Source organism: Hyla sarda, chromosome 6 (assembly GCF_029499605.1).
Source record: "Hyla sarda isolate aHylSar1 chromosome 6, aHylSar1.hap1, whole genome shotgun sequence".
Classification (NCBI taxonomy): Eukaryota; Metazoa; Chordata; class Amphibia; order Anura; family Hylidae; genus Hyla; species Hyla sarda.
In genome coordinates, this window is record NC_079194.1 from 202,563,643 (window position 1) to 202,590,143 (window position 26,501).

At 42.1% G+C, this 26,501-nt stretch overlaps 1 protein-coding gene across 2 annotated transcripts in view; it reads left to right on the plus strand.

Moving 5' to 3' along the window:
- The window catches only part of GNAO1 (G protein subunit alpha o1), a 215,412-nt gene that overhangs the window by 65,573 nt on the left and 123,338 nt on the right, over window positions 1-26,501 (plus strand). For both annotated transcript variants that reach the window (XM_056526266.1, XM_056526267.1), the window contains exon 3: window positions 24,160-24,301. In XM_056526266.1, coding sequence (XP_056382241.1) covers window positions 24,160-24,301 — 142 coding nt within the window. The remainder of the gene's footprint in view (window positions 1-24,159; window positions 24,302-26,501) is intronic.

Sequence of the window (26,501 nt, forward strand, 5' to 3'; positions counted from 1 at the left end):
GGGGGCGTTTCGGGTGAAGGGTGAACCGGTCCGGGCTGTCCTTCTTCTCCGGCAGTCATCTTCTCCACTCCGGGCAGGCTCTGGCCTAGTATGCTGCATAGATGCCGCTGCGCAGTGACGCCCGTGCGCAGCGACGCACCTGACGTCACGGCGTAGCGGCGTCTATGCAGCTACCAGGCCGGAGCCTGCCCGGAGTGGAGAAGATGACTGCCGGAGAAGAAGGACAGCCCGGACCGGTTCACCCTTCACCCGGAACGCCCCCGGACACTACAGGAAAGATGGATGTCCCGGACCACCCCCATTACGGGTAAGTTTATTCCTTTTTTTTTATTGACTCGGAGGGTGGGGGAGGGGCCCGACCGGTATAGCGGTATGGGCAAAAATCCATACCGGTATACCGCCCAGCACTACGGTAGGGGGTGCGATGCGGTGCGGTGGGTCTGTGGGGCAGTTGCGGTGCGGCGGGTCGGGGGGGGGGGGGGGGGGTGCGGGGGCGGGGCATTATCGGCTTATCGGCAAGGTAATTGCCGATACCGATAATGCCCAAAATCGTGATTATCGGCCGATAATATCGTCCATACCGATAATCGGTCGATCCCTATTGTGAACATACCCTTACGCTGCAAAGCTTCCATTACAATCAGTCAAAGCTCTAAAAAAAAAAAAAAATGCTCTTAATGCTCATGAAATGGGCACCAAAAATGTCTGCTAATGTAAAAGGGAAAAAAATGCTTTGGCGTATGAGCTACAGTACTAAAAACATTTTACTGACATGGTTAGATCCAGAGCTCCCAACCTTGCAGCTATTCTTTGGGAATTCTTTTTTTTAGTGGACTGGGTCAATGCCACCTTACAAAAAATAGCAGAGTTCAGTATTTCTTTGGTTTATGAAAACCCATAATACAAATCAAACTCCATAAATAAACAAGAATAAATGAATGCTTCCAAAACATCACATAGTACGTAAAACCATCTAATGCAATGTCTTCAGTGGACTGAAGTGCATAGTCTAGTCTGGATTTGGTTGCTCTGCATCTTCTCAATATCCCTCTTATTCCTGTCTATTCCCTTGTACCTTTTAAGGGGTACTCTGGTGCTCCAGTGTTCTCAACATTTTGTTCAGAATGCTCGGAACTGGAGGCCGTGATCTTTACATCACGGCCACACCCTTCTTTATGTCACGTCAAGCCCCCTCCATTCATGTCTATGAGAGGGGGCATGCTGGCCTGCAGACCCCCTCCCATAGACATGAATGGAGGGGATGTGGCGTGACATCACGAAGGGTGTGGTCGTGGCGTCACAACCACTGCAGCAGGGACCCAGCGTTTGTTTAGAACGCCGGGTGCTGCAGGAGATCGCAGGGGCCCCTTTGGGTAACAACGATCGCCATAAATGTACGTCCTGGTGCATTGGTTCTTAACTCACCAGGATGTACATTTACGTCCTAAGCATAACCGCGAGCATCGGAGCGATGACCGTATCATGCGCGGCAGGTCCCGGCTGCTGATCGCAGCCAGGGACCCGCCCGTAATGGCGGACAGCCGTGGGATTAACCCCTAAGATGCCGTGATCAATACAGATCACGGCATCTGCAGCATCGCGGTCACTTAAATGCATGATCGGATCGTCCGCAGCGCTGCCGCGGCGATCCGATCATCCTGCACGGCAGCCGGAGGTCCCCTCACCTGCCTCCGCTGCCTTCCAGGAGTCTTCTGCTCTGGTCTGCCTTCCCGCAGACCAGAGCAGAAGATGACTGATAACCCTGATCAGTGCTATGTCCTATACATAGCACTGAACAGGATTAGCAATCAAGTGATTGCTATATATAGTCCCCTATGGGGACTATTAGGCTAGGTTCACACTGCAGAATTTATGGGCAGAATTTCTGCCGGAGAATGAGCAGGGGGCGCTAGGACCGAGCACACTGCATTGCTGCTCCCATAGACTGCAATGCATTTCTGGGTGGATCTTTTGGGAGATCTGCTCAGAAATGCATTGCCATCTATGGGGACGGCAATGTAGTCCACGCGGTCCTAGTGCAGCCAACTCGATCTCCGGCAGAAATTAGGCCCAGAAATTCCACAGTGTGAACCTAGCCTTAAAGTGTAAAAAGAAAAGTAAAAAAGTAAAAAAAATAAAGTAAAAAAAATTTGAAAAACCCCCTCCCCCAATAAAAACGTAAATTGTCCCATTTTCCCTATTTCACCCTCAAAAAGTGTTAAAAAATATATTTTATATACATATTTGGTCTCGCCGCGTGCGTAAATATCCCTACTATTAAAATAAAATGTTAATGATACCGTACGGTGAACGGCATGAACATAAAAAAAAAAGTCCAAAAGAAATGATTTTTTATAACATTTTATTCCCAAAAAAATTTATAAAAAATTGATTAAAAGTTCTATATAAGCAAATATGGTATCAATAAAAAGTTGAGCCCTCATACCGCCGCTTATATGGAAAATGAAAAAGTTATAGGTCTTCAAAATAGGGGGATTTTAAACCTACTAGTTTGGTTAAAAAGTTTGCGATTTTTTTTAAGCGCAACAGTAACAGAAAAGTATGTTATCATGGATATAATTTTAATTGTATTGACCCAAAGAATAAAGAACACACGTCATTTTTACCGTAAATTGTACGGCGTGAAAACAAAACGTTCCAAAATTAGCAAAATTGTGGTTTTCTTTTTAATTTCACCACACAAATAGTATTTTTTTGGTTACGCCATACATTTAATGGTAAAGTGAGTGATGGCATTACAACGGACAACTGGTCGCACAAAAAACAAGCCCTCGTAATAGTCTGTGGATGGAAATATAAAAGAGTTATGATTTTTTGAAGGCGAGGAGGAAAAAACAAAAACCTAAAAATGTAATTGTCTGCGTCCTTAAGGCCCAAATGGGCTGCGTCCTTAAGGGGTTAAATGTCGCCCAAATCCTTAAGAACCTTTCTGAAAAAAGTAATGCTATTTAGACTAGAAAATGACATATACAGTAGAATATCCCAACAGCGGACACTCACGGGGAATAAAAAAGTGTCCGCTATTGAGAGATGTCCCAAAAAAGTCTCAAAAATCTTTCTAAATGACGGAATACTGTACTGTACTTACTCCAGAGTGTAATTACCTATAAAACATGATAAAAAGCAATAATACAGTAGAATCTCCCAGTGCTGTTTAATTACCCCTTTTCCCTCCCCCTGTTTCATTTCATCCCCCTTTATAACCTGTGCCACCTTATTCCCTCCCTGTGCATTGTGCCAAATTATCCCCCCCCCCCTTACCCCCGGTGCCACATAATTTCCCCTTGATCCCCCTGCACCATTTTATTCCCCCTTTATTACTCTGTGTAAATTCATCACATCCTCTTTATGAAGTGGCACAGGGGATAAAGGGAGAATTAAATGGCACGGGGGGGAGATGTGGCACAGGGGGTGGTAAAGAGGGGGGGATCAATTGGCACAGGGGGTAAAAAAGTGGGTGGAGGATAATTTGGCACAGGGGAAATAAAGTGCCACCGGAGGATCAGGGAAGGAGTGGGGTGTATGATGTGGCCGACAGACGTACAGAAGCAGGAGACCACTGTTTAGACAGCAATCTTCTGCTTCTGTGCTGGGGCTTCTGCAGGGGGGTGCACCCCTTACTGTGGGGTGTTGGCTGTACCCCCTGACGGCAATCCTGTGCACGTAAACCTGGTTGTCCCCTATTGGGAGTGTTTTGTTCCCTATTGGGAGTGTTTTGTCCCCTATTGGGAGTGTTTTGTCCCCTATTGGGAGTGTGTTGTCCCCTATTGGGAGTGTGTTGTCCCCTATTGGGAGTGTGTTGTCCCCTATTGGGAGTGTTTTGTTCCCTATTGGGAGTGTGTTGTCCCCTATTGGGAGTGTTTTGTTCCCTATTGGGAGTGTTTTGTCCCCTATTGGGAGTGTGTTGTCCCCTATTGGGAGTGTTTTGTCCCCTATTGGGAGTGTGTTGTCCCCTATTGGGAGTGTGTTGTCCCCTATTGGGAGTGTTTTGTTCCCTATTGGGAGTGTTTTGTTCCCTATTGGGAGTGTGTTGTCCCCTATTGGGAGTGTTTTGTTCCCTATTGGGAGTGTTTTGTCCCCTATTGGGAGTGTGTTGTCCCCTATTGGGAGTGTTTTGTCCCCTAATGGGAGTGTTTTGTCCCCTAATGGGAGTGTTTTATCCCATATTGTGTGTGTCCGCATCAGCTATTGGGAGTGTGCCCTATTTGGAGGGTGCAAATACATTGTCTTATGGGACTCTGCTGGGGAATTAAAAACTGTCTGCTACTGGGAGGTGTCTGCTAAGGGAGATTTCACTGTACAACGTCCACAAAACAAAAAGTTAATCTCAACCCTTAGAGATAAATTGGGGTAGAATTATCAAAACTTGCACAGAGGAGCAGTTGCCCATAGCAACCAGATTGTTCTGCTCCCCTGTTCCTCGGCAGAAGGTGTGATAAATCTCTGCCAAACTGACTATGTTTTTTCACAGCTAACCCTCAAACTACATGCGAAAAAAAGAAATGCTCTTAAAGGGGTTATCCAGGATTAGAAAAAACCTAGCTGCTGGCTTCTAGAAAGAGCACGGCACCTTTCCTCGGCTTGTGTGTGGGATTACAACTCGCCTCTATTCACTATACTAAAATTGATCCTCACTACCACTCACAACTTGGGGAAAAGAGTGCCACTGTTTCTGGAAGTAAGGAGCTAATCCGGGGTAGACCCCTTTAAAACTCACCCATCCTGCAAAGAAACTACTAAATCAATCCATGCTTATGGCTGGAGATGTCTTTTGGACTGTGAATAGTCCTCTTCCTGCACTTGTATTCAAAACTTTGTTAAATGAATGTAAAATGTAACAAAAAAAAACAAAACCTTTTTGAAAAAGGAGCATATAGTCCAACCTTTCTATAGTTTTTTTTTTATGGGGCTAAATGCCCCTTATGTATTTTTTTTTCCATCGAAGAGTTTAGCAATAGTTCCCTGTTTTATCCAGTGAGTTTAAATTCTTGACTGATGGGATAGCTGCATCCGTTTTTCTCATGGCCCCATGGGATAGGAAAATCCACTTCCTGGGTACTTTGGGGCATATCCTCATCTGTTCCATGATAACCCAGTGGCTTTAGTAGCTTTCATTCCCAATTGCCCAAGTGGTAATAACAGCTGCATCCTCTGTTGATTCAGAGCAGATAACAGCAACTTATCCCTGGTGGCCTAGTGGTAATTGCAACATCTGTTCCCTTGTGATCCAGTGCTATAGCAACCTCTACTCCTTGGTGACTTTCTAGCTCTCTTATGAACCTGCAGTGTATAGAATAGTGCCCCCGCCCACGTCTTCTATGGCCTCTTTTCTGTCTTATTATACACTGTCACAGGGGAGCCTGGGTGCTACCATTGTAAAATAATGTTCATTTAGATATCTAAAAAAGCAGCAAAGTCTGCAATTTGTGCAGACAAAGTCTAGAGGATCTACCTGGAGTCTAGGGGCAGGTACATGTGGTGCAGAAAGGAAGAAGCCACGATTTCTTTGCCTGGTCATTATTCAGATGCCTGACAAATATTAGTCAGTACCATGCTTACTTCATTTAATACACAGACATGTTGGCTTCATACCTGACTGTGACCTGTATTAAAGTGTATATTGCGTTGGCTAATATTCACATGTCTCTCTCTGATGCAAGAATTGGTCATTCACTCGGAATGAGTGGTAGCTGGCATACTGAAGCAAAAGCTTGGCGAGGCCCTTGTCCTACTTCTGTGTGGTAGCATTCATGAAAGCAGCCTTTATGGCCCAACATCTTCTGGACACAGCTTTGAGGTATGCCAGTAGATCACATACTACATGGTCGCCATTGAGCTAAGACAATGTATACTGTCCTCTTGTACCCTCAGAAATGTTTATGACCACAACTGTTCAGTATCTTGTTCTTTGGAATAAGGAATTACTAAAACTTATGTATCCCTGGGCTTAACAGTAGGTGTTGGTTTGTCAGTAGGCTTAAAGGGATACTCCACTGGAAAACTTTTTTTTTTTTCTTAAATCAACTGGTGCCAGAAAGTTAAACAGATTTGTAAATTATACAATACAAAATAGCAGAAACTGAGAGGGCACTCTAAAGTGTTACTGCACCTGAAGCACAACTGTTGCATAACATCAGTGGCCCATGTTAAGTCTCCTGCGGGGTGCACATATGAAGAAGATGAAGTATCAACAAATATAACAACAAAGGCATGTACGTGCACTCACTGCTCAGCGGAGACAGCTCGGCTTGAAGGTCCGGTCTACGGAAGGCTGGGTCACAGCATCGGTGCAGGTAAGTGGGTGCTCGGAGGCTACGCCGGCTGTTTCACACACGTATGCGTGCTTCTTCCGGCCTCTTGAGGCCGGAAGAAGCACGCATACACGTGTGAAACAGCCGGCGTAGCCTCCGAGCGCCCACTTACCTGCACCGATGCTGTGACCCAGCCTTCCGTAGACCGCACCTTCAAGCCGAGCTGTCTCCGCTGAGCAGTGAGTGCACGTACGTGCCTTTGTTGTTAGATTTGTAAATTACTTCTATTAAAAAATCTTAATCTTTCCAGTACTTATTAGCTTCTGTTATGCTCCACAGGAAGTTATTTTCTTTTTGAATTTCCTTTCTGCCTGACCACAGTGCTCTCTGCTGACACCTCTGTCCATTTTAGGAACTGTCAAGAGCAAAATTGGTTTTCTATGGGGATTTGCTCCTACTTTGGACAGTTTCCTAAAATGGACAGAGGTGTCAGCAGAGAGCACTGTGGTGAGGCAGAAAGGAAATTCAAAAAGAAAAGAACTTCCTGTGGATCATAACAGTAGCTGATAAGTACTGGAAGGATTAAGATTTTTTTAATAGAAGTAATTAACAAATCTGTTTAACTTTCTGGCACCTGTTGATTTAAAAAAAAAAAGTTTTCCAGTGAGTACCCCTTTAAAGTAATTATGGGTAGGCATCGGTGCTATCCAAATAAATACCTCTATCTATTTGGTGTGTTGTCTTGGTGGATGTGTTTTGAATTAGGGTATAAATGATGGCTGTGTTTTTGTAACAGATAAGGTCAAAGTACCCTCTTCTTGAGAGAGAATCCATCACGTTTTACATGTACCACATAATCATATGAACGGTAATTTAGTGGTATAGAAGAGAATGTTCAAATAGAGCGCCATGTTCACCAATGGTTAGACTTGATTCCTCAGTAAGTCCTTTGCACTCTTTGCCAATGTCAATGTATGTTCCCACAGCACTAATGCTGCATTTGAGTTTGACGTTGATAAAATACCTACCATGGTCTGCTGTTGCACTGCAGTTGTAGTTACTTTTGTATTGTCATATTAGACATCAGTTGTTATCCGTGCCAATCCTGCCCTCTGCGTTGAACTTGTGCAGTCATACCACTTGGGCATGTGCATTATTGTTTTATGAGACACCTGTCTGACTGTACCTGGGGAGCATTCATACAGATTCCCAAGGTCCCTCTCTTTATCATGGGATGTGCCATTAGGGATCTTTATCTTCCCATGAGAGGCTCAGAAGTTGCCTGAGCCCAGGGTACAAATGATCTTGAGGGACAATAAGATGACATCAACAACACATGCCTAGTCTTGCTGTTTCTGTACAAAAAGATCATGGAGAGGTGGTCGGTGTCTTTCTGTTTTCTTTACATGTATTTGTTTGAAATTGAGTATTTAAGGATAACACATGGATAATAAATCCATAGGCTACAGACATGCATCCTACATCTTCTACCAGATGTATAGCAAGGTCGGCCCTATGGGCTAAACGAAAACATCAAGGGGATTGCCCTTGGCTTCATCCATACCTCTCTTGTAAAGTCTGACATGTCTTTAGAATGTCCTTCTGTGGGACACGTATTACATTTCCACTATTTGTTCTACCGAATAAATCAGCCAAGACTGGATTAAGCATGGTTACTATTCTTGTAGCTACACAAACCTGACATTGAGTAGGTCTTCCATAGGTGTATGTTTCCCTTACAGAATATTCTTGATATGGCAGCCAAAAATACACCAAAATATTCATTTTAAAGCCCAATATCAAAACTGGAACAACAGTACAGGGTGGGCCATTTATATGGATACACCTTAATAAAATGGTAATGGTTGGTTATATTAACTTCCTGTTTGTGGCACATTAGTATATGTGAGGGGGGGAAACTTTTCAAGATGGGTAGTGACCATGGCGGCCATTTTGAATCCAACTTTTGTTTTTCAATAGGAAGAGGGTCATGTGACACATCAAACCTATTGGGAATTTCACAAGAAAAAACAATTATGTGCTTGGTTTTAATGTAACTTTATTCTTTCATGAGTTATTTACAAGTTTCTGACCACTTATAAAATGTGTTCAATGTGCTGCCCATTGTGTTGGATTGTCAATGCAACCCTCTTCTCCCACTCTTCACACACTGATAGCAACACCGCAGGAGAAATGCTAGCACAGGCTTCCAATATCCGTATACACTGCTATATACAACTATATACACCGCAGGAGAAATGCTAGCACAGGCTTCCAGTATCCGTATACACTGCTATATACAACTATATACACCGCAGGAGAAATGTTAGCACAGGCTTCCAGTATCCGTAGTTTCAGGTGCTGCAGAATGGGCAAAAGAAAAAATTGGAACAGGACCCTCAGTTTACGCAGAAGATTTTGTTCAGTGATGAGGAAAACTGTTATGTGAATGGTGAAGTTAACAAACAAAACCACCGCTATTGGTCTGACACTAACCCACATTGGATAGATTCCTCCAAGACTGTTGGAACGCAAAAATTGATGGTATGGTGTGGTATATGGGGTACAAAGATAGTGGGGCCATTCATCAATGGAAACCTCAAGGCCACTGGATATGCGAAATTGCTACTTGATGATGTGTTTCCCTCTTTATGCACTGAAGCTGGCACGTTCCCTAAGTTTTTCCAGCAAGACGGCGCACCACCACATTATGGGTATCAGGTCCGAGCATTCCTAGATGAACAGTTTCCTGGAAAGTAGATTGGTCATCGTGGGTCAGTTGAATGGCCCCCAAGGTCTCCCGATCTGACCCCCTTAGACTTTTATCTTTGGGGTCATCTGAAGGCAATTGTCTATGCTGTGAAGATATGAGATGTGCAGCACCTGAAACTACGGATACTGGAAGCCTGTGCTAGCATTTCTCCTGCGGTGTATATAGTTGTATATAGCAGTGTATATGGATACTGGAAGCCTGTGCTAGCATTTCTCCTGCAGTGTATATAGTATTATATAGTAGTGTATACGGATACTGGAAGCCTGTGCTAGCATTTCTCCTGCGGTGTTGCTATCAGTGTGTGAAGAGTGGGAGAAGAGGGTTGCATTGACAATCCAACACAATGGGCAGCACATTGAACACATTTTATAAGTGGTCAGAAACTTGTAAATAACTCATGAAAGAATAAACCTATGTTAAAACCAAGTACATAATTGTTTTTCTTGTGAAATTCCCCATAAATTTGATGTGTCACATGACCCTCTTCCTATTGAAAAAACAAAAGTTGGATTCAAAATGTCCGACTTCAAAATGGCCGCCATGGTCACCACCCATCTTGAAAAGTTTCCCCCCTCACATATACTAAAGTGCCACAAACAGGAAGTTAATATCACCAACCATTCCCATTTTATTAAGGTGTATCCATATAAATGGCCCACCCTCTAGAATGGCAATGCCAACTGGGCTGAACCTACCTGGGCACCTATTGAGCTGGGTATACCCCCTGGGCACTTGAACCACATTTGCATGTAAACAAAAAGGCTTATATCTCGGAGATGGAGAGGACTATTCAAATGAAAAAAGGTTTACCCAAATCATGATGACTAGCCCTTTCTAGCCATTGTTTTTTCTGATGGCAGGCCTGCTTGGAAACATTTGATCCAGTGACATACCTGTTTAACACAATGAGTGCTGGCTAGTTATAAAGGGGGAGCTGCATGAGCAACCTTGCACTACACCAGTCTTGTATATAACGTGTCCATATTATTCATGTTATATTTCTTTCTATGGTGTCACCCATTCTCTAAATACAACTTCCCCAATGATCAGCTGATCTAACCTATGTCTAGCGTATGTAGCGCTGTGTATGGAGAAGACAAGCACATTGGTTATGTCACTTGGGTCCGTGGTAACTTTAGGATCATTTATAGAAGTGAAGGAACAATTGTTAAGCATGAGAACACCATTTAGTTTTTAGCATCTCTTGGTCCTGTTCTTGACGACGTGTGATGATGTTACAGCTGAAATGAATCGAGCTTTCCTGCACCCTGGCACAATGCCACACAGTGCTTCTGTTATCCTTCTGTAGGCCGTTGGCGTGTTGGTGATAATCACATGCCATAAACTGCCTGAATCCTAAAAGCTCCCATATAATGGCTGCCTGGAAGCTTTGTGGTCTGCTCCACTCGCTTAATGTCTCTTAGTATTACCGAGAAACTCTGAAATCAGCCTCCCAGCGCTGACCAAATCTGTTCCTCTTTATAGATTTCTTTTTATGGGAGGAAGGCATTAAACACTTTTACTACCTCGCACAATCAAAACAATGAGCTGCCCGCATGAGAGGCTTTTATATCTGGAAGTCTGGGAGCGCCTCGGCCTACGTGTCTTTACCGATCTCTGTGTTTACACGGGGTTCCACAACGTAATGTGACGCCATGCTTCCTAGGAGGGAGTTATAGGGAATTGATCACCTGTATATTTTTTACTATTTCTTTACCAAATACTCATACATATTATTTTCTGAATGTAGATTTTTTTAAATCTATTTTCTGGACATGATTAGGGGGTCAGCCATCTTGCCTGAAGTGTATAAAGCTCTTTAATACACACTAGTATTCATAATTCAACCACTATTAAAATTAATACGCATTACAGTATATTTTCACCTTTTTAGCCTATTTCTTTACGTCTCTGCCGCTCTAGTCTCACTTTCTCTGGGTGGTTTCTTATATACGCTTTTACAATTGATTTAGACAATGTTTAAAATACAATAATGGTAAGTTAACATAAAAACGTAATTTAAAGAGAACCTGTTAGTTTATGCTAAATATAGCTACAGAGAGGCGGTGGTCTGATACTTATTCTAATACCTGCTGGGCAAGGAGTCATGGATATTCATGAGGGGCCACTAGGCCGGCCCATGGATCACTTGTCACACCCACACATTAATGATTGACAGGTTTCTCCCTATTAGTACACTCTCGTACATGCAGTTCTAGCGTCAGATCATTCCCGGTTGGTCCTAGGGTCGTCACTTTAAGCAGCGGCTAGGCACAGCCCGTGGTTATCTGCTCTAGTGGCCGATCCTAACAATAGCGATTGACTGATAATGGTGTCCTGTACCTAAACAAGTGGCTACTTAAAGTGACAACTCTAGGACCAGCCTGCAATGATCCTTAACATAGTGCTAGCTACAGCTGACCGGGCCATCATTAGTGGCTGAGCAGAGCCAATTGCATTATGGGTGGAGCTATTGGCCTTGTGGGTAGGGCTACATCATGCCTATAACCATGTTATGTTCCCCCAGTGACTAATGTAGCAGATGCCCTTTAAACAATAGGTCATTTTCTGTTTACACTTTAATTTTAAAAGCTGAAAATAAAAATCTTACAAGGTTCTGGCTGCTGTTCCCATCAGTACCCACTGATCAAATACTGATAGCCCATTCGAAGGATATGTTCACATGGACAAAAAGGGGCCAAAAATGTTGCACGTTTCCCACCTCCCATTAAAGGGGTATTGTGTTTCTTCTTTTTTTTTTTTTTTAAATATCAACTGGCTCCAAAAAGTTAAACATATTTGTAAATTGCTTCTATTAAAAAAATCTTAATTCTTCCAGTAGTTATCAGCTGCTGAAGTTGAGTTGTTCTTTTCTGCCTCACAACAGTGCTCTCTGATGACAATTCTGCTTGTCTCAGGAACTGACCAGATTAGAAGAAAATCCCCATAGAAAACCTCTAACGCTTTGTACAGTTCCTGAGACAAGCAGAGGTGTCAGCAGAGAGCACTGTTGTCAGAAAGAAAAGAACAACCCAACTTCAGCAGCTGATAACTACTGGAAGTATTAAGATTTTTTAATAGAAGTAATTTACAAATTTGTTTAACTTTCTGGAGCCAGTTGATATAAAAAAAATATATGTATAATAATTGTGTGGAATACCCCTTTAACTTAGGGGGAGAATGGGGAATGTTCAAAAAAGCATGTGATTTTCAAAAACCAGTGCTGAGAAAAGAAGTTGTCGCTTCTCAAGGCAGTACTGCTGGGAGTTGACTTTTAAATCAATGGAAGCTTGAAAAAAATGGCTGGAAAAACGACATCAGAATGTCTAAATTCTATCAATAAGGTGTCCTAACATACACTGCAGCTAAGGCTTCAGTAGACCAGATGTAATCTACCAGGTGAAAGTTGGGTATATGGATTAAGCTGGTATATGTATTATTAAGGTGCTTCTCTATCCTTCAACTAAAACACATATATGGACATTTATCAATGGGTTTAGTCAGGTTTTCTTTACTATAATTGTCGCAAAATTGTCGCAACTGCGACTACGCAATTTTTCGTGCGACATTTTGACTGGAAAGCGAGAAAAGCAAGTTTTCCAAAAATTAAAACTATGTAGTAATAATTTTAAAATGGACTACGGGTAGTCAGGTATTTATTAACTGCGACAGTCGCAACTGCGCAAAAAAAAGTCGCAACAGGGTTAAAAATTGACTAAATTTACTCCAGCTCAAACATGGAGCAGAAAAAGCTACTACCAAAGTAAAAAAAGGAAAAATTGCTTACGTGAAAGAAAATTATCAACAGGCTGAAAGCAGTTGATAAATAAGTCATACATAAGCAAAAAAAATTGTAAGGAAAAAATTACAAAAAAAAAGAATACATAAGCAAAGATTGATAAATGTCCCTCATAGTAATGTAAAGTACACCAGAGGTACTGCAAAGTATGTCTGATCTATTGTAAGGCTGTGTAGTGGTCATGCAGCAGTGCCAATGCAGTTCATTGTGATGGTGTTCAGATGCGTAACTGGAGATCATGATGTGACCAAACCTTAAAGAGGTCAAGCAATGGGAAATGTTATAAAAAACAAAACAAAAACAAAAGAAAACCTAAAAACTCACCATTGCTTACTTATTAACACATTGACAGGCTACGGCATACTATACATCTGGTATCCAAATCCTTCTCGTTGAATTACATTATAGTTTGTAATGGCGAATACGCTGGCACCAGAGCTGTACAAGTGGCATCACTTGCAGGTTTTGGCTGTATTCTAAAGCCATCATGCACTAAAATGGCTGGGATTGAGATATCTCTGATCACTGTTGTTTCACCACTTAGATTCAGAAGCAGGGCCGATAGGATTTCTGCTGGCATTACTCTGACGGGCATAATACAGAACTATATGAATTGTAGTGTATTATATAAGAGCTAAAGCAATTGTGTGGTATAATCCTCCGAGAACAGTGGTCTTCAAGCTATTGACAGCCACTATCGCTCCGGGCTTGCTGGGAGTTGACGTTTTGAAACCTTTGGAGGTCCACAGTTTGGAGACCCCAGTCTTAGTAGAACTAAGCAAACATGTTTGAATATATTAAATAAGAGAATAAAACAGCACAATATTTATTTTTCCTCATTTATGCTTTATTATTCAAAAAAAAAAAAAAAAAAAGTAGACATAATTGTTATTGCAGCATTCTATTTAACCTGCTTACACTGTAAAGCAATTTTTTTTCTGTCCCCCCCCCCTTTCATTCTGCATCTCAAAAAAAAAAAGTTGAATAATTTTAAAAAGTAGAACTCCACCCCGCAACCCCCAATAATAAATAACTTTAATCGACCCTTTTTCTGTCTAAAGTAAGCTCCAAAACATGTTGGTATTGCCACTTGCTGATATGACCAAAGTATTAAAATATAACATTATAACAGTAAATGGGGAAAATAATGCCCACCATCAGAATTGCTGATTTTTGATCACATCACGTAAAAAAAAAAAATCAAAAAGTCCTGTTTATACCATACTGATGCATAGGAAAACATCACAGCACTGCACAAAAAACAAGTCCGCACACAGCTGTTCACAGGATTTGAAAATAAATAAAATAGTTATAATGATTTCAAAATATAAAAAAATATATATAAATTGGGTGTTGCTGTAATCGTGGTGACTCAAAATGAAGTGTCTATTTGACCTCAAAGTGAACGTGTAAAAATAAAACTGCTGCAAATGTTTTTCATCTTCAAATTTTTCTTTCAACTTCATACCATATTATTTTTCTTTGGTTTCACAGTACATTTTATGGTTAAAGGGGTACTCCACAGTTTTTTTTTTTTTTTTTTTTTATAAATCAACTGGTGCCAGAAAGTTTAAACAGATTTGTAAACTACCACTATTAAAAAAACTTAATCCTTCCAGTACTTATCAGCTGCTGTATGATCCACAGGAAGTTCTTTCCTTTTTGAATTTCCTTTCTGCCTGACCACCGTTCTCTCTGCTGACACCTCTGTCCATTTTAGGAACTGTCCAGAGCAGGAGAAAAACCCCATAGATAATCTATCTTACTCTGGACAGTTCCTAAAATGGACAGAGGTGTCAGCAGAAAGGAAATAAAATAAAAAAAAGAACTTCCTGTGGATCATAACAGTAGCAGATAAGTACTGGGAGGAGGAAGCTTTAAGAGAAGTCATTTGCAATTTTTTTTTTACTTTCTGGCACTAGTTGATTAAAAAAAAAAATGTTTTCCAGTGGCGTACCCCTTTAAATGAAGGGTGTCTGTCAGTACAAAGTACAATTAATACAACAAGAAAAAAAAATGAATTGTGGTCCGGTAGATGGAAAGATAAGTGTTTAGAAGGTGAGGAGGGTTAATAGGGAAGGAATGGTTATTCTTTTATACTCTGACATTTCCTGTTGATAGAGTAAATTTGCTCCATCCCCGCTGAGGTCACCAGTTGTCTCCGGTCAGTGTGCTGTGCTCCTGGATTCTTACAGGCCACGTTGTTGGGTGTGATGGTAGGAAATTGGGTAATGACTCTAAAGCTATTGAATGTTTCCTGAAAGCCAGTCTCTCTTTCTTGTCTAACAATATATTTGTGGTTTTGAAAAATCTATACAGAAAAAGCGTCTTGCAGGGAGTCTGTAAATGATGAGGCAGAACATTAAACAGTTCGAGTGGTTTAGCCCAGTTCTTTTCAGCATTTCACTGATGGTTTTGTAATCTGGTGCTTGGCTGAATGTCAACTATCTTATTTGCAAAAAAAGAAAGTTTCCATTATGACCTAAGATGGTAGAGAACTGCTTGGCTCATGAAATATAAAACAAATGTTGACCTGGCCTGAGGTCTAGTGTAAAGAACTGGTGACAGCAGTGGAGGAGCTACAGTCCTCCTCCTTTTGGTGGAGGGAGTCATTCATACACTTATGTCAGCGACCTGTATTTTAAAAGGGTTATCCAGGAAAAAACTTTTTTTTATATATCAACTGGCTCCAGAAAGTTATACAGATTTGTAAATTACTTCTATAAAAAAAAAAAATCTTTCAGTACTTATGAGCTTCTGAAGTTGAGTTGTTCTTTTCTGACTAAGTGCTCTCTGATGACACGTGTCTCAGGAACTGCCCAGTTTAGAAGAGGTTTGCTATGGGGATTTGCTTCTAAACTGGGCGGATCCTGAGACACGTGTCATCAGAGAGGACTTAGACAGAAAAGAACAACCTTAACTTCAGAAGCTCAAAAATACTGAAAGGATTAAGATTTTTTAATAGAAGTAATTTACAAATCTGTTTCACTTTCTGGAGCCAGTTGAGATATATATATATATATATATATAATAAAGTTTTTTCCTGGATAACCCCTTTAACCCATCTTGGAGAAGGCTGATTTTCTCAAACCTTGCGGCTTCAGTTCTGCAGACTGATGCGGAAGTTTCTGTATAATATGTTTTAATGAGAAAACATTGCACTAGAGAATCTAATCTGCCTGTACTATATATATCGATGAATAAAAATAGCCCTGCGGAATTCCTCAAAGTGCGAGTTGGATAAAGCCACCACGTGCCAGCGGATCTTCTGTCTGCAACTGCATTTATGCCTGATGCTTCACGGACGTACCTAGAAGACACCTTATATAACTTATTATTTAATGCTACATTTCTTAAAGAACTGTGAATAAGCAGACAGTTGGCATCGCCCGTAAAATATCGTTTTATCTTTTTGCTGTTGTCCTGTTGAAAGCCTGACGATATTCAGATGGGATACAGTCAACAGGAAGGAAGGGGTTACAGCTGATGCCAGTCATGGGAAATAGAGGAACAGCCATTAGCATAGTCCTCCCCTTTACACACGGCCTGGGATGGTATTTATTTTGAGACACATTCCACAATATGAATGATTATGGCTTCTACAATGCACTGGCAGAAAAGTTTCCTTACAGCAGTGTTTGAGATGTGCTTGTTTTTTCCTCAGTTATATTTGCATATCTAGTACAATGCCAACACTAACCCTCCCGTAGGTAATTACCCCTGTATGTAGGACTGACCACGCCTCTTTACGCCAACAGCACTTATTTATGTATTTCGCTTTGTAGGGCTGGGCGGTATACCGGTTCATACAGAATACCAACATTTTTGTGCTACACGATATGAACTTTTCCCATACCGCAATACCGGTTTGGCCCCTCCCCCTCGGGAATTAATGAATTATCAGCGCTGCGCTGTCCCCACATCAGGGAACTAATCATATGTGATCCGCGAGCGCTGTTCTGCTCCTCTCCCCCCCCCCCCAATGAATTATTAGCCCAGCGCTACGCTGTCCCCATCGGGGTACTACTCACATATGTCACCCGCAAGCGCTGCCCTCCTTGTCCACCTGTTTGTTGCGCCCGCCGGCGCTGACACTCTATACCAGTGGTCTTCAACCTCCAGATGTTGCAAAACTACCACTCCCAGCATGCCCGGACAGCCAACGGCTGTCCGGGCATGCTGGGAGTTGTAGTTTTGCAACATCTGGAGGTCCGCAGGTTGAAGTCCACTGCTCTATACTGTATCCCTATGCCCGGGCTGCAAAAGGTAAACAATATAAACTTTAACTCACCTTCCCCGTCCGTCCGGACCTGCTTCCTGGAGACGTGAACGTCGGAAAGCCATCAGCCTATCACCTGCCGCAGTGATGTTCCGCCTTGGCCGGTGATAGGTTGAGCGCACTGTCATGTAAGAAGCCGGCTTCTTACATGACAGTGGGCTCATCCTATCACCGGCCTAGGCGGAACATCACTGCCACCTGTGATAGGCTGACGGCTGTCCGACGTTCACTTCTTCAGGAAGAGCGTAAGGCCGACGTAGGAACATGTGTTAAAATGTGTTTTTGTTTACCTTTTGCAGCCCGGGCATAGGGATACAGTATAGAGTGTCAGCGCCGGCGCAACAAACAGGAGGATGGAGGAGGGCAGCGCTTGCGGGTGACGTGCGGGTTGCGGGTCAGCGCAGCGCTGGGCTGATAATTCATTTTGGTGGTGGGGGAAATACTGTTACATACCGTGGAACCGCCATAAGTTACAAAAATGCCACGATACACATATTTGGCCATACTGCCCAGCCCTAGCGCTTTGTCTGTGGCCCGTTCTATGTAAAAATGTAGATTCACGGCTGTGTGCTGGCTGGACAGCTTCTTTGTCCATGAGGTATACACTATATCCACTGTGCCTGCACTCCCCACTTGAGCACAGTGTAATGCTATTGAGGAAGGAGAGAGTATCATCTTGTGCTCCTCCATAGGACACATTCTTATGGACTGGGAAGCTGTCCAGCCAACACATGGATGTAGGAGAATAGGGCTACATTCTTACAGAGAACAGGGCTGCAGGCGGCCATTGGCTTTGCAGCACACCGGTTGAGAAACGCAGATCTAGGCGCCAGGACAAAATTCTTAGACGCCATGGTAACCTGGTGCCTCAGATTTAATGAGCCCTGACTTAAAGTCATGGTAAAGTCTGTACACTACAAAACAGCTATCTGTTGCTATTAATATGGGAATACTTTGCAGGTGCTTTAATGTGCTGGTAACAGTTGTGGTTTCAGGTTCTATGGAGTTGCTGAACATCCAGCTACTATGGAGGAGATTTATCAAAACCTGTCCAGAGGAAAAGTTACTGAGTTGCCCATAGCAACCAATCAGATCGCTTCTTTCATTTTTCAGAGGCCTTTTCAAAAATTAAAGTGATCATATTGGTTGCTATGGGCAACTCAGCAACTTTTCCTCTGGGTAGGTTTTGATAAATCTCCTCCTATATTTTTTCACACTTTGACTCCAGCTCGGACTCCAGACTATCGTGACTTTCGTCACCTATGGAAATTTATTTTTTTTTTAAAGGGGTTTCCTGGACATTCAAAAGGTTTTACACTTGATTAGGGATACTGTTAGACTAAGGAAACAAACCATACATGTTTTTGGCACTGTTTCTCCCATTACTATCTTCCGTCACATAATAGTGGCCGTTAATAACAGGCGATAACTGGTTAAAAGGATAATGTAAAAATCCCATAGACTATAATATAGTATATGGCCGTTTAGGATTTTGTAAGGCTGCATTCCCATCTCGTTTTTGCACTACAGGTGCCGGATCCAGCTGGGGGAGGGGCAAACCGGGCTCTCCCGTACCCCCAGCTGGACCAGCGCTGAAATCCATTCACTTTAATGAGCCGACCGGAGTCAAACGGTGACTCCGGTCGGCTCATTTTTGACCCGTATGCGGTTTCCTGACCGGACCTAAAACCGTAGTTAGTATACTACGGTTTTAGGTCCGGTCACAAAACTGGATACGGGTCAAAAATGAGCCAACCGGAGTCACTGTTTGACTCCGGTCGGCTCATTAAAGTGAATGGAGTTCAGCGCTGGTCCGGCTGGGGTACGGGAGAGCCCGGTTTGCCCCTCCCCCAGCTGGATCCGGCACCTGTAGTGTAAAAACGAGATGGGAATGCAGCCTTACTGCCGTTTTACAGCCGATTTTCAGACGGAACTTTGAACGGATCTTTAAAACGGAGTAATTTTGTAGTGTGAAATGATCCTTATTCTTCCATTGCCAGCAAGCTGCAAAAAATACCTGTTGATGTACAAATAGCATGTTAGGTTGGCAGCTATGTGCTTGTTGTGACAACATCTTCATTTTCATGAATGGAAGATCTGAGCTCCTTGGTTGAGTAGGGAAAGTTCTATACCTATTTTAGAGCGGCTTGCTTATTAACAGCGGCAGTGTGCAGGTATCCAGACGTTGCAAAGGCCGCAGTAGATGAAGCTTTACTTTATAGCTGCCTTATGGCATACCATATATCACGGGTCTGGGCACTGGTGTGTAACATATAGAAATAGACCTTTTGTTTTGGGAAATAGCTATGAGGAAGAGAAGTGATGGTTCAGCAGGATTCATGCTGCCTCTGTTCCCAGGCAATCATTTCACATTGTCTTATTTTAGTGCAGTAATTCAGCTTTCAATTCATTGGCTACAATGTTGCTGGCTCTGAATAAGGAGTCTTATGAATTAAAATCTTGTAAAGGCTACAATAAAAAAATATATATGAAAACTGCTTTGTCCAGTGGAATATGTGGCAGGAATAGAACCAGTGTTATATAGTGCTAGTCATGTGGGGTTTTATTTGCAGAAATAGGGAATAAGTATTTACTCTATTTCATTATGTTGGAGCCCGTTGCACAGATATGTGTTATTGTTTGCTGATCTGCGGGTGTCAAGTTATAGAACAGAAATAGCTGAGCATGTTGATACATATCTACAATGTTTCAATAAAGCTCCTCATAAATTCATTTAATCCTCTTCTCGTCCTGTGCTTAGGAGTCCAGTGGGCGGACCTACTTGGTGATTGAGAGCATTTCCTGTTTGAGTAGGCATATAGAGATAGCTGTCAGTCACTGAGTAGGACTACCCATTGGAAGTGGCAGGGCCAGCAATTTCCCAAGATTTATTTATTTATTATTAATAAAGACAGAAAATAGTACATATTGTAGAACAAATCTATGGAAGCAGCTCTAAATACAGTATATGTGTTGCATTTCACAAAAAAAAATCTCTGACTAGTATAAAGACGTTTTACAAAAGGAACCAGAAAAGAATGTTGGGCATAAAAAAAATAAAAAAAAATTGTATTGCCCTAAAAGCAATTTCAAAGTGAAATTTTTCCACTGTATTCAGCTCGGAAATTCCGCCATGTGAACATGGATGGCCTAAACCTTTCCTTGCTTTACTGCTGCTGTTTATTTCCTTTCTACTTGTAGAACCTTGCAAATTCAGTATACCACTAACCCCTTCTCCCTACGCTAGTAGTGTACTGTTCAAATTGTCAGTGCCAGCCTGTTTAGTAACCCTTTCCTTGCTGCCCTGCTGTTTCTTTTATGTCTGCTTACACAACCTGTGTAAAAAAACATAGCCCCCTTTTTTTTTTTAATGAAATAAGTAATTTCATTGGTTGCTATGGGCAACTGGTCCATTTTACCTCTACAGAGGTTTTGATAAATCTTCTCATAGTGCTTTTCAAGCCTGTTCAGTTCATTTGTACTAGCACTATGTGATGACATAGTTAAGAGTGTGTAATGTGGCTGGCTAGAGAAGTAAGGGTGGAATTAACTGTGTGTGTACTACTGGCAAACAGCACAGCTCTGGTCCTGCTCCTTGAAATGGAGAGAATGAGTAATAGCTGTGCATCATGGAGGGTGTTCAGTAAAAACAGTGAGAACACAAAAATCACTTTGTCATCTCTAAAGGAGGGTCAATCTAAAACAATAGATTTGCTTTAAAGGGTTTGTCCAGCAATAGCCGAACAGATAATTTCTTCCAAAAACAGCAGCACACCTGTCCACAGATTGTGTGTGTGTGTTTGATATTACTACTTAGCTCCATTTACTTAGTAGAACTGAGCTGCAAAACCACACCCAATCTGCAGACAAAATGTGGTTCAGTTTTGTGAAAAAATCAGCTCTGGTTTTTCTAATGCTGGAGTACCCCTTTAAAGGGGTTCACCGCCCCTAGACATCTTATCCCCTATCCAAAGTATAGGTGATAAGATGTCTGATTGTGGGAACCACCACAATCTCCTTGCTGCACCTGGTGTTAGTTTAGAGCATCGGGTGCAGCGCCGTAGGCTCGTGATGTCACGGCCACGCCCCCTCAATGCAAGTCTATGGGAGGGGGCATGAAGGATGTCACACCCCATCCCATAGACTTGCATTGAGGGGGCGTGACCGTAACGTCACGAGCCTCCGCATTGCCAGTCATCCGGCACAGAGCGAAGTTCGCTCTGTGCACCGTATGTCTGGGGTGCCGCAGCCAAGATTGCGGGGGTCCTCACACGCGATCAGACGTCTTATTCCCTATTCTTTGGATAGGGGATAAGATGTCTAGATGTCGCCTTTAATATGCATCCATACTAATGTGAGATGAAGCATGCATTCCCCAACTGATACAAATACTAAAGTAATCACAAATGTCATAAAAAGCTAATGAGGATTCCATGCTGCAGCTTTCTTATTCCTTACACAGCAGCTTTTGCCATACAGTTAGTTTGCTGTACCCTGAGCTCCCCCCGCCCCAAAGTCAGTCTTTCATTTGTCCCAATAAATGCGAGTCACAAATGCAGTAAATCTATCCTATTGATCCGGTATTTGGATCACAGATACTGTTCTTCATTCCATCATTCGTCCGTCCAGTGATGCCCCTGAAAAAGCCTTGGAGAACCTCATTTGTGTCACATTTGCATGATGCAGACTAGAAGTGAGGCATTTTAGATTACTGGATTAACATTTAGATTACAGCAGTGTATGTTAATCGTTGTTTAATTATCTGAGATGCAGAATGATGAGGTGCAGGTGCCCATATACATTTCCAAGGGTGCATGTGGAATTTTGCTTGTATTGTGGAGGCTCTGGCTAGAACCTTCCTGGTGACAGATGATTGGGAAAGCTTATCTATGACTTTTCTGTAACAAAAACTAAAAGCCTATAAACCCAGCTACCTTCTTACAGCGAGATTTCTATCCATGTCTGCTTAATCCAGCTCCCAATTTCTGGCTGTATGCTATTCAAGCCCTATCAATCCTCTAAAGCCTTTTCCTCTATCAATCCCTCCCAGTTCTGCTATTATGCTCGGCCTATTGCCATCACCGCCATCCTTTGCTGGTCTTGTCCCACCCCCAGCTGTGAAGTATATCTATTGACAACCTCCTCTGTACACAGTATTCATTGTCATCACATCAAGGCCAGAAGATACTCTCTGGACTGAAAAGAATCAACATGACTAGCAGGATTCCACTTTTTTTTTAACATTTCAAAAATACCCAGATAATGGCTTTTCCTGCGCTATTGCTGACTTGTGAGCTTTTATTACAAAGGCGCTTTAAACTGGTTCTATCCCCCTAGACATCTTATCCCCTAGCCAAAGGATAGGGGATAAGATGTCTGATCGCGGGGGACCCTCGCAATCTCTGCTGCGGCACCCCAGACATACGGTGCACGGAGCGAATGTCACTCCGTCCGGATGACTGGCAATGCGGAGCGGAGGCTCGTGATGTCACAGCCTTGCCCCCTCAATGCAAGTCTATGGGAGGGGGCGTGACGGCCGTCACACCCCCTCCCATAGACTTGCATTGAGGGGGCTTGGCCGTGACATCACGAGCCTCTGACGCTGCACCCAGTGCTCTAAACGAACGCCAGGTGCAGCAGGGAGCTAGCGGGGTCCACCAGCGTTGGGACCCCTGCGATCAGACATCTTATCCCCTATCCTTTGTACAGGGGATAAGATGTCTAGGGGTGGAGTACCTCTTTAACTTGGTACCATGGTCTTCCAAGAGCTGTTGAATATGACACTAGTAAAGTTTGCTGCGTAGATGTCATTTGACTATTAGTAATATGTTAGTGCTAGACAAGATTGTTTGACTGTCAGTATGGCTGCATTCTCACCTCGTTTTTATGTTACGGGTGTCGGATCCGTCTGGGGGAGGGGCAACCCGGGCTCTCCTGTACCCCAGCCGGACCAGCGCTGAAATCCATTTACTTTAATGAGCTGACCGGAGTCAAACGGTGACTCGGCTCATTTTTGACCCATATCCAATTTTGTGACCGGACCTAAAACCGTAGTACAAGGGGGCATTTTTGCAGATGGACCCACTGGTCAAATTAATATATGCGACTGTTCCCTTTAATACTGCGGCCTCTCATTTAGCAGTCCAAACATAGAGATGATAGACAAACTCTGCAGTACAGTATCATCTACACTCATTCTTTATACCCTTAGTGTGTTAAAAACACTAAATTGAGAACCTAGACTATACAGAGTACATATTTATTGGTCTGGGGGGGGGGGTTGCTTTGTTCTAGGCTGGGATTATGGACATGGTGATGGAACTGTGCAATCTGATGACGCTGGTCAGACTACCAGTCCTCCCATGGTTAGTTATAGCTTCCAGTGGTCCTCACAAGTCTTTCACTCAGCCTGTTGTCCATGTCGCCCCTGTAAGCACCGAGCATCCTATGGCCTGTCACTGGAGGAGAAGACATTTGTCCGTCACTTGCCTGCAGTCTTCCTGTCTGAGCATTGTCTTAACTCCACATATGAATGTATGATTTCTATTGCTTCTCTAAATACTTATAAATCAAAGATTGACGTTTTAAGTGGTTTCAGAGCACTTACACCATGGCCATTAATCCATATTTCTAAAACCTCTTAACCCATAACGTTGATAGACTTAGCTTCCGGTAATCTGAGCATCTTCATTCAAGCACTTGGTATAATGGGGTGTCTGCCACAATTAATAATTCATACATAGCTTTATTATGGCTGCTGCAGAGGCAGCGCTCTGACTTCCTCTCATTTCATTGGAAGCCTTTTTATTGCTAGTTTGTCTACATCACTGAAACCTATACAGAAAACAAATCGGATATTATATGTCTGCTTTTGATAAAGTTCTTATAGTAAACCAATCTTTTACTATAATAGGTAATCTACCCTGTTCCTGCATGCCAGTGTTTTATACGTACAGTATATCGCATTAGGTTACTAAATCGTACTATGCTAGTTTGTATATTCTTGTTTATTAAAATGGGTTTTGTAATTTTGCAGAATTATCCACGAAGATGGCTTCTCAGGGGAAGATGTCAAGCAGTACAAGCCTGTGGTTTATAGTAACACTATCCAATCCCTGGCAGCCATTGTTCGTGCCATGGATACCTTGGGTATAGAGTATGGTGATAAGGAGCGAAGGGTAAGTTTTCTAATTTAATTCTGATTTAATTCCAATCTCCCTATTTATGTTAAAGGCCATCAACCTTTAGTTTATGATAAGTAACTTCAGTCTCCTTTAAAGACTACTTACATAATTTTTTTTGGAAAGATGTAAACTTATATCTTTGTTTAGTGTGTTAAATTTATTTCAAAAGTTTTTGTGCTTTTCAATGTAAAATAGACTCTGCAATTGGCAAACGTAAAAACTGAACTTCTAATTTTGGCTGTTAACAATTGGCTTTCACATTATTATGTATTTTGAAAAATGTATTTTGACCATCGAAAATAATTTTGCTGGACAAACTACTGGTAACTTTTGGCAATGTCGATTGCTCTAGGATCGGCAGTTATGTCCAGGCTTACTACTTATTAAGAGCAACCATTCTGGTTCTCTATAAACTATTACATACCATTTTAAAAGGTTTTGCCACATATATCATCCCAATTAAGCTTTTTTTTTTTTTTGTAACCTTGAGATCTAACATGAAAGGGAATAGTTAGGTGGGCAGATGTATCAATATGTCTGATAGTTAGTTATTCTCTGTTGCCTGTAACAACCAATCGGAGGTTAGCTTTTATTTTACCAGAGCAATATGGGAAATGAAAGCTGAGTTCTGATTGGTTGCTATGGACAGCAAAGAGAATCTCGCTATAAGACATTGTGATAAATCTCCCCTATGATGTATATTAACCACTCAGGTAGCCTGTCAGTTTACATAAGATGAAGAGAAGTAGATTTGGCATAGGGAATGAGGTGCTTGTGTATTGCTTTTAAACTGCAACCATAGGGAAAGAGAGCAACAAGAGGGTCAGAGTTATAGGATCCAGGGATCTGGATACCGTAAAAAGTTTTTTTTTTCCTTTACATTTTTAATTAGAAAATAAAAAGAAGTGATTTTATAGGGGGGTCCCTAGTTCAGGGAATAAGTCCCGAAGGGGCAATAGCCCTGAGGGGAAATAGGTGTTGATTGGTTATTAACCCTGGGAACCCCTTAGGATAATTATTGATGCTAGACAAATGTGCCAAAAACTAATCCAATTTATAGAAGATGCCAACTTAAAGGGGTACTCCGGGGAACTAAACTCATGGCTCATCCTTTCACTCTATTTGTATAAATATTCATTAGCTATATAGAGCATTTTCAGCTGTCACTTACATGCAGGGAGTGAGAGAAAGACATCATATTCTTCTCAGCACATAATGTTGCTCTTTTCCTTCTGTAGATCTTATTACTGACTGCTGCCATTCAGAGCATAGCATGATTTATTGCTGGGGGGAAGGATCATTTGAAAGAAAAGACAGTGTGTGCTGCTAACAACACAGCATGCACACTCATAGTAAAAGTAATTGGCTGGCAGCCATTACACAGAGCAGCAGCGACTGCTGGGTGTTGTAATCTGGGCTGCAAGCAAGGAAAATTTATATTTAGGAGACAACAAGGGGCCACAGGAGCTGGCAAAAATTACATGAATAACTACAGGGGACACAGAACAGCTATTGTGGTGGCATTGGGGCATTTTTGTTTTCTTAACTTCCCCAGAGTACCTCTTTAATCTAGATTGTTAAAAAGATGCACACCCTAGGACGCTGTCATAAATCTGGTGCATTCCTAGGGCCCTTTTACACGGCGATTACCATCAAAACTCCCTGTTTAATAGGGCCAGGAAATGCTTGTTCATCGGCCAATTGCAGGGTTTAAAAATCGTTGTTTGGCAGTTGCATGTTGCCCTCTGTAATAGGGCACGTGTGGCCGACAAATAACTTTTTAAAGGGTCACACAAATGATCTACCGATCTCGCCTGATACCGAGCTGGGTAATAGATCTTGTTTACTGAGCCTTAGACTGTCTAGTCTAAGCTTACACTGTCTGAGATTTACACAATTTTACTCTATTCCCCCACTGTATCAGAATCCATTACTCTCTCTATCCTGGTAAAAATAAAACAGAATAATTGGAGGTGCAAACTTTAGGTAGTTGTTTTTTAAACATTTTTGCTGTACAGTTCTGGTCTAAGCAGTCATATATATTATCTGTCATTATCATCCATTTCTAATAATAGAAATCCGCTCTCCATGAATAAACTGGATTTCCTAGGGACCACTGATATTTAAGATCTATTCTCCTTTCTACCGTTTATGGTTGTAATAACATAATAAAAGCAAGATATTTTTCTTTTAT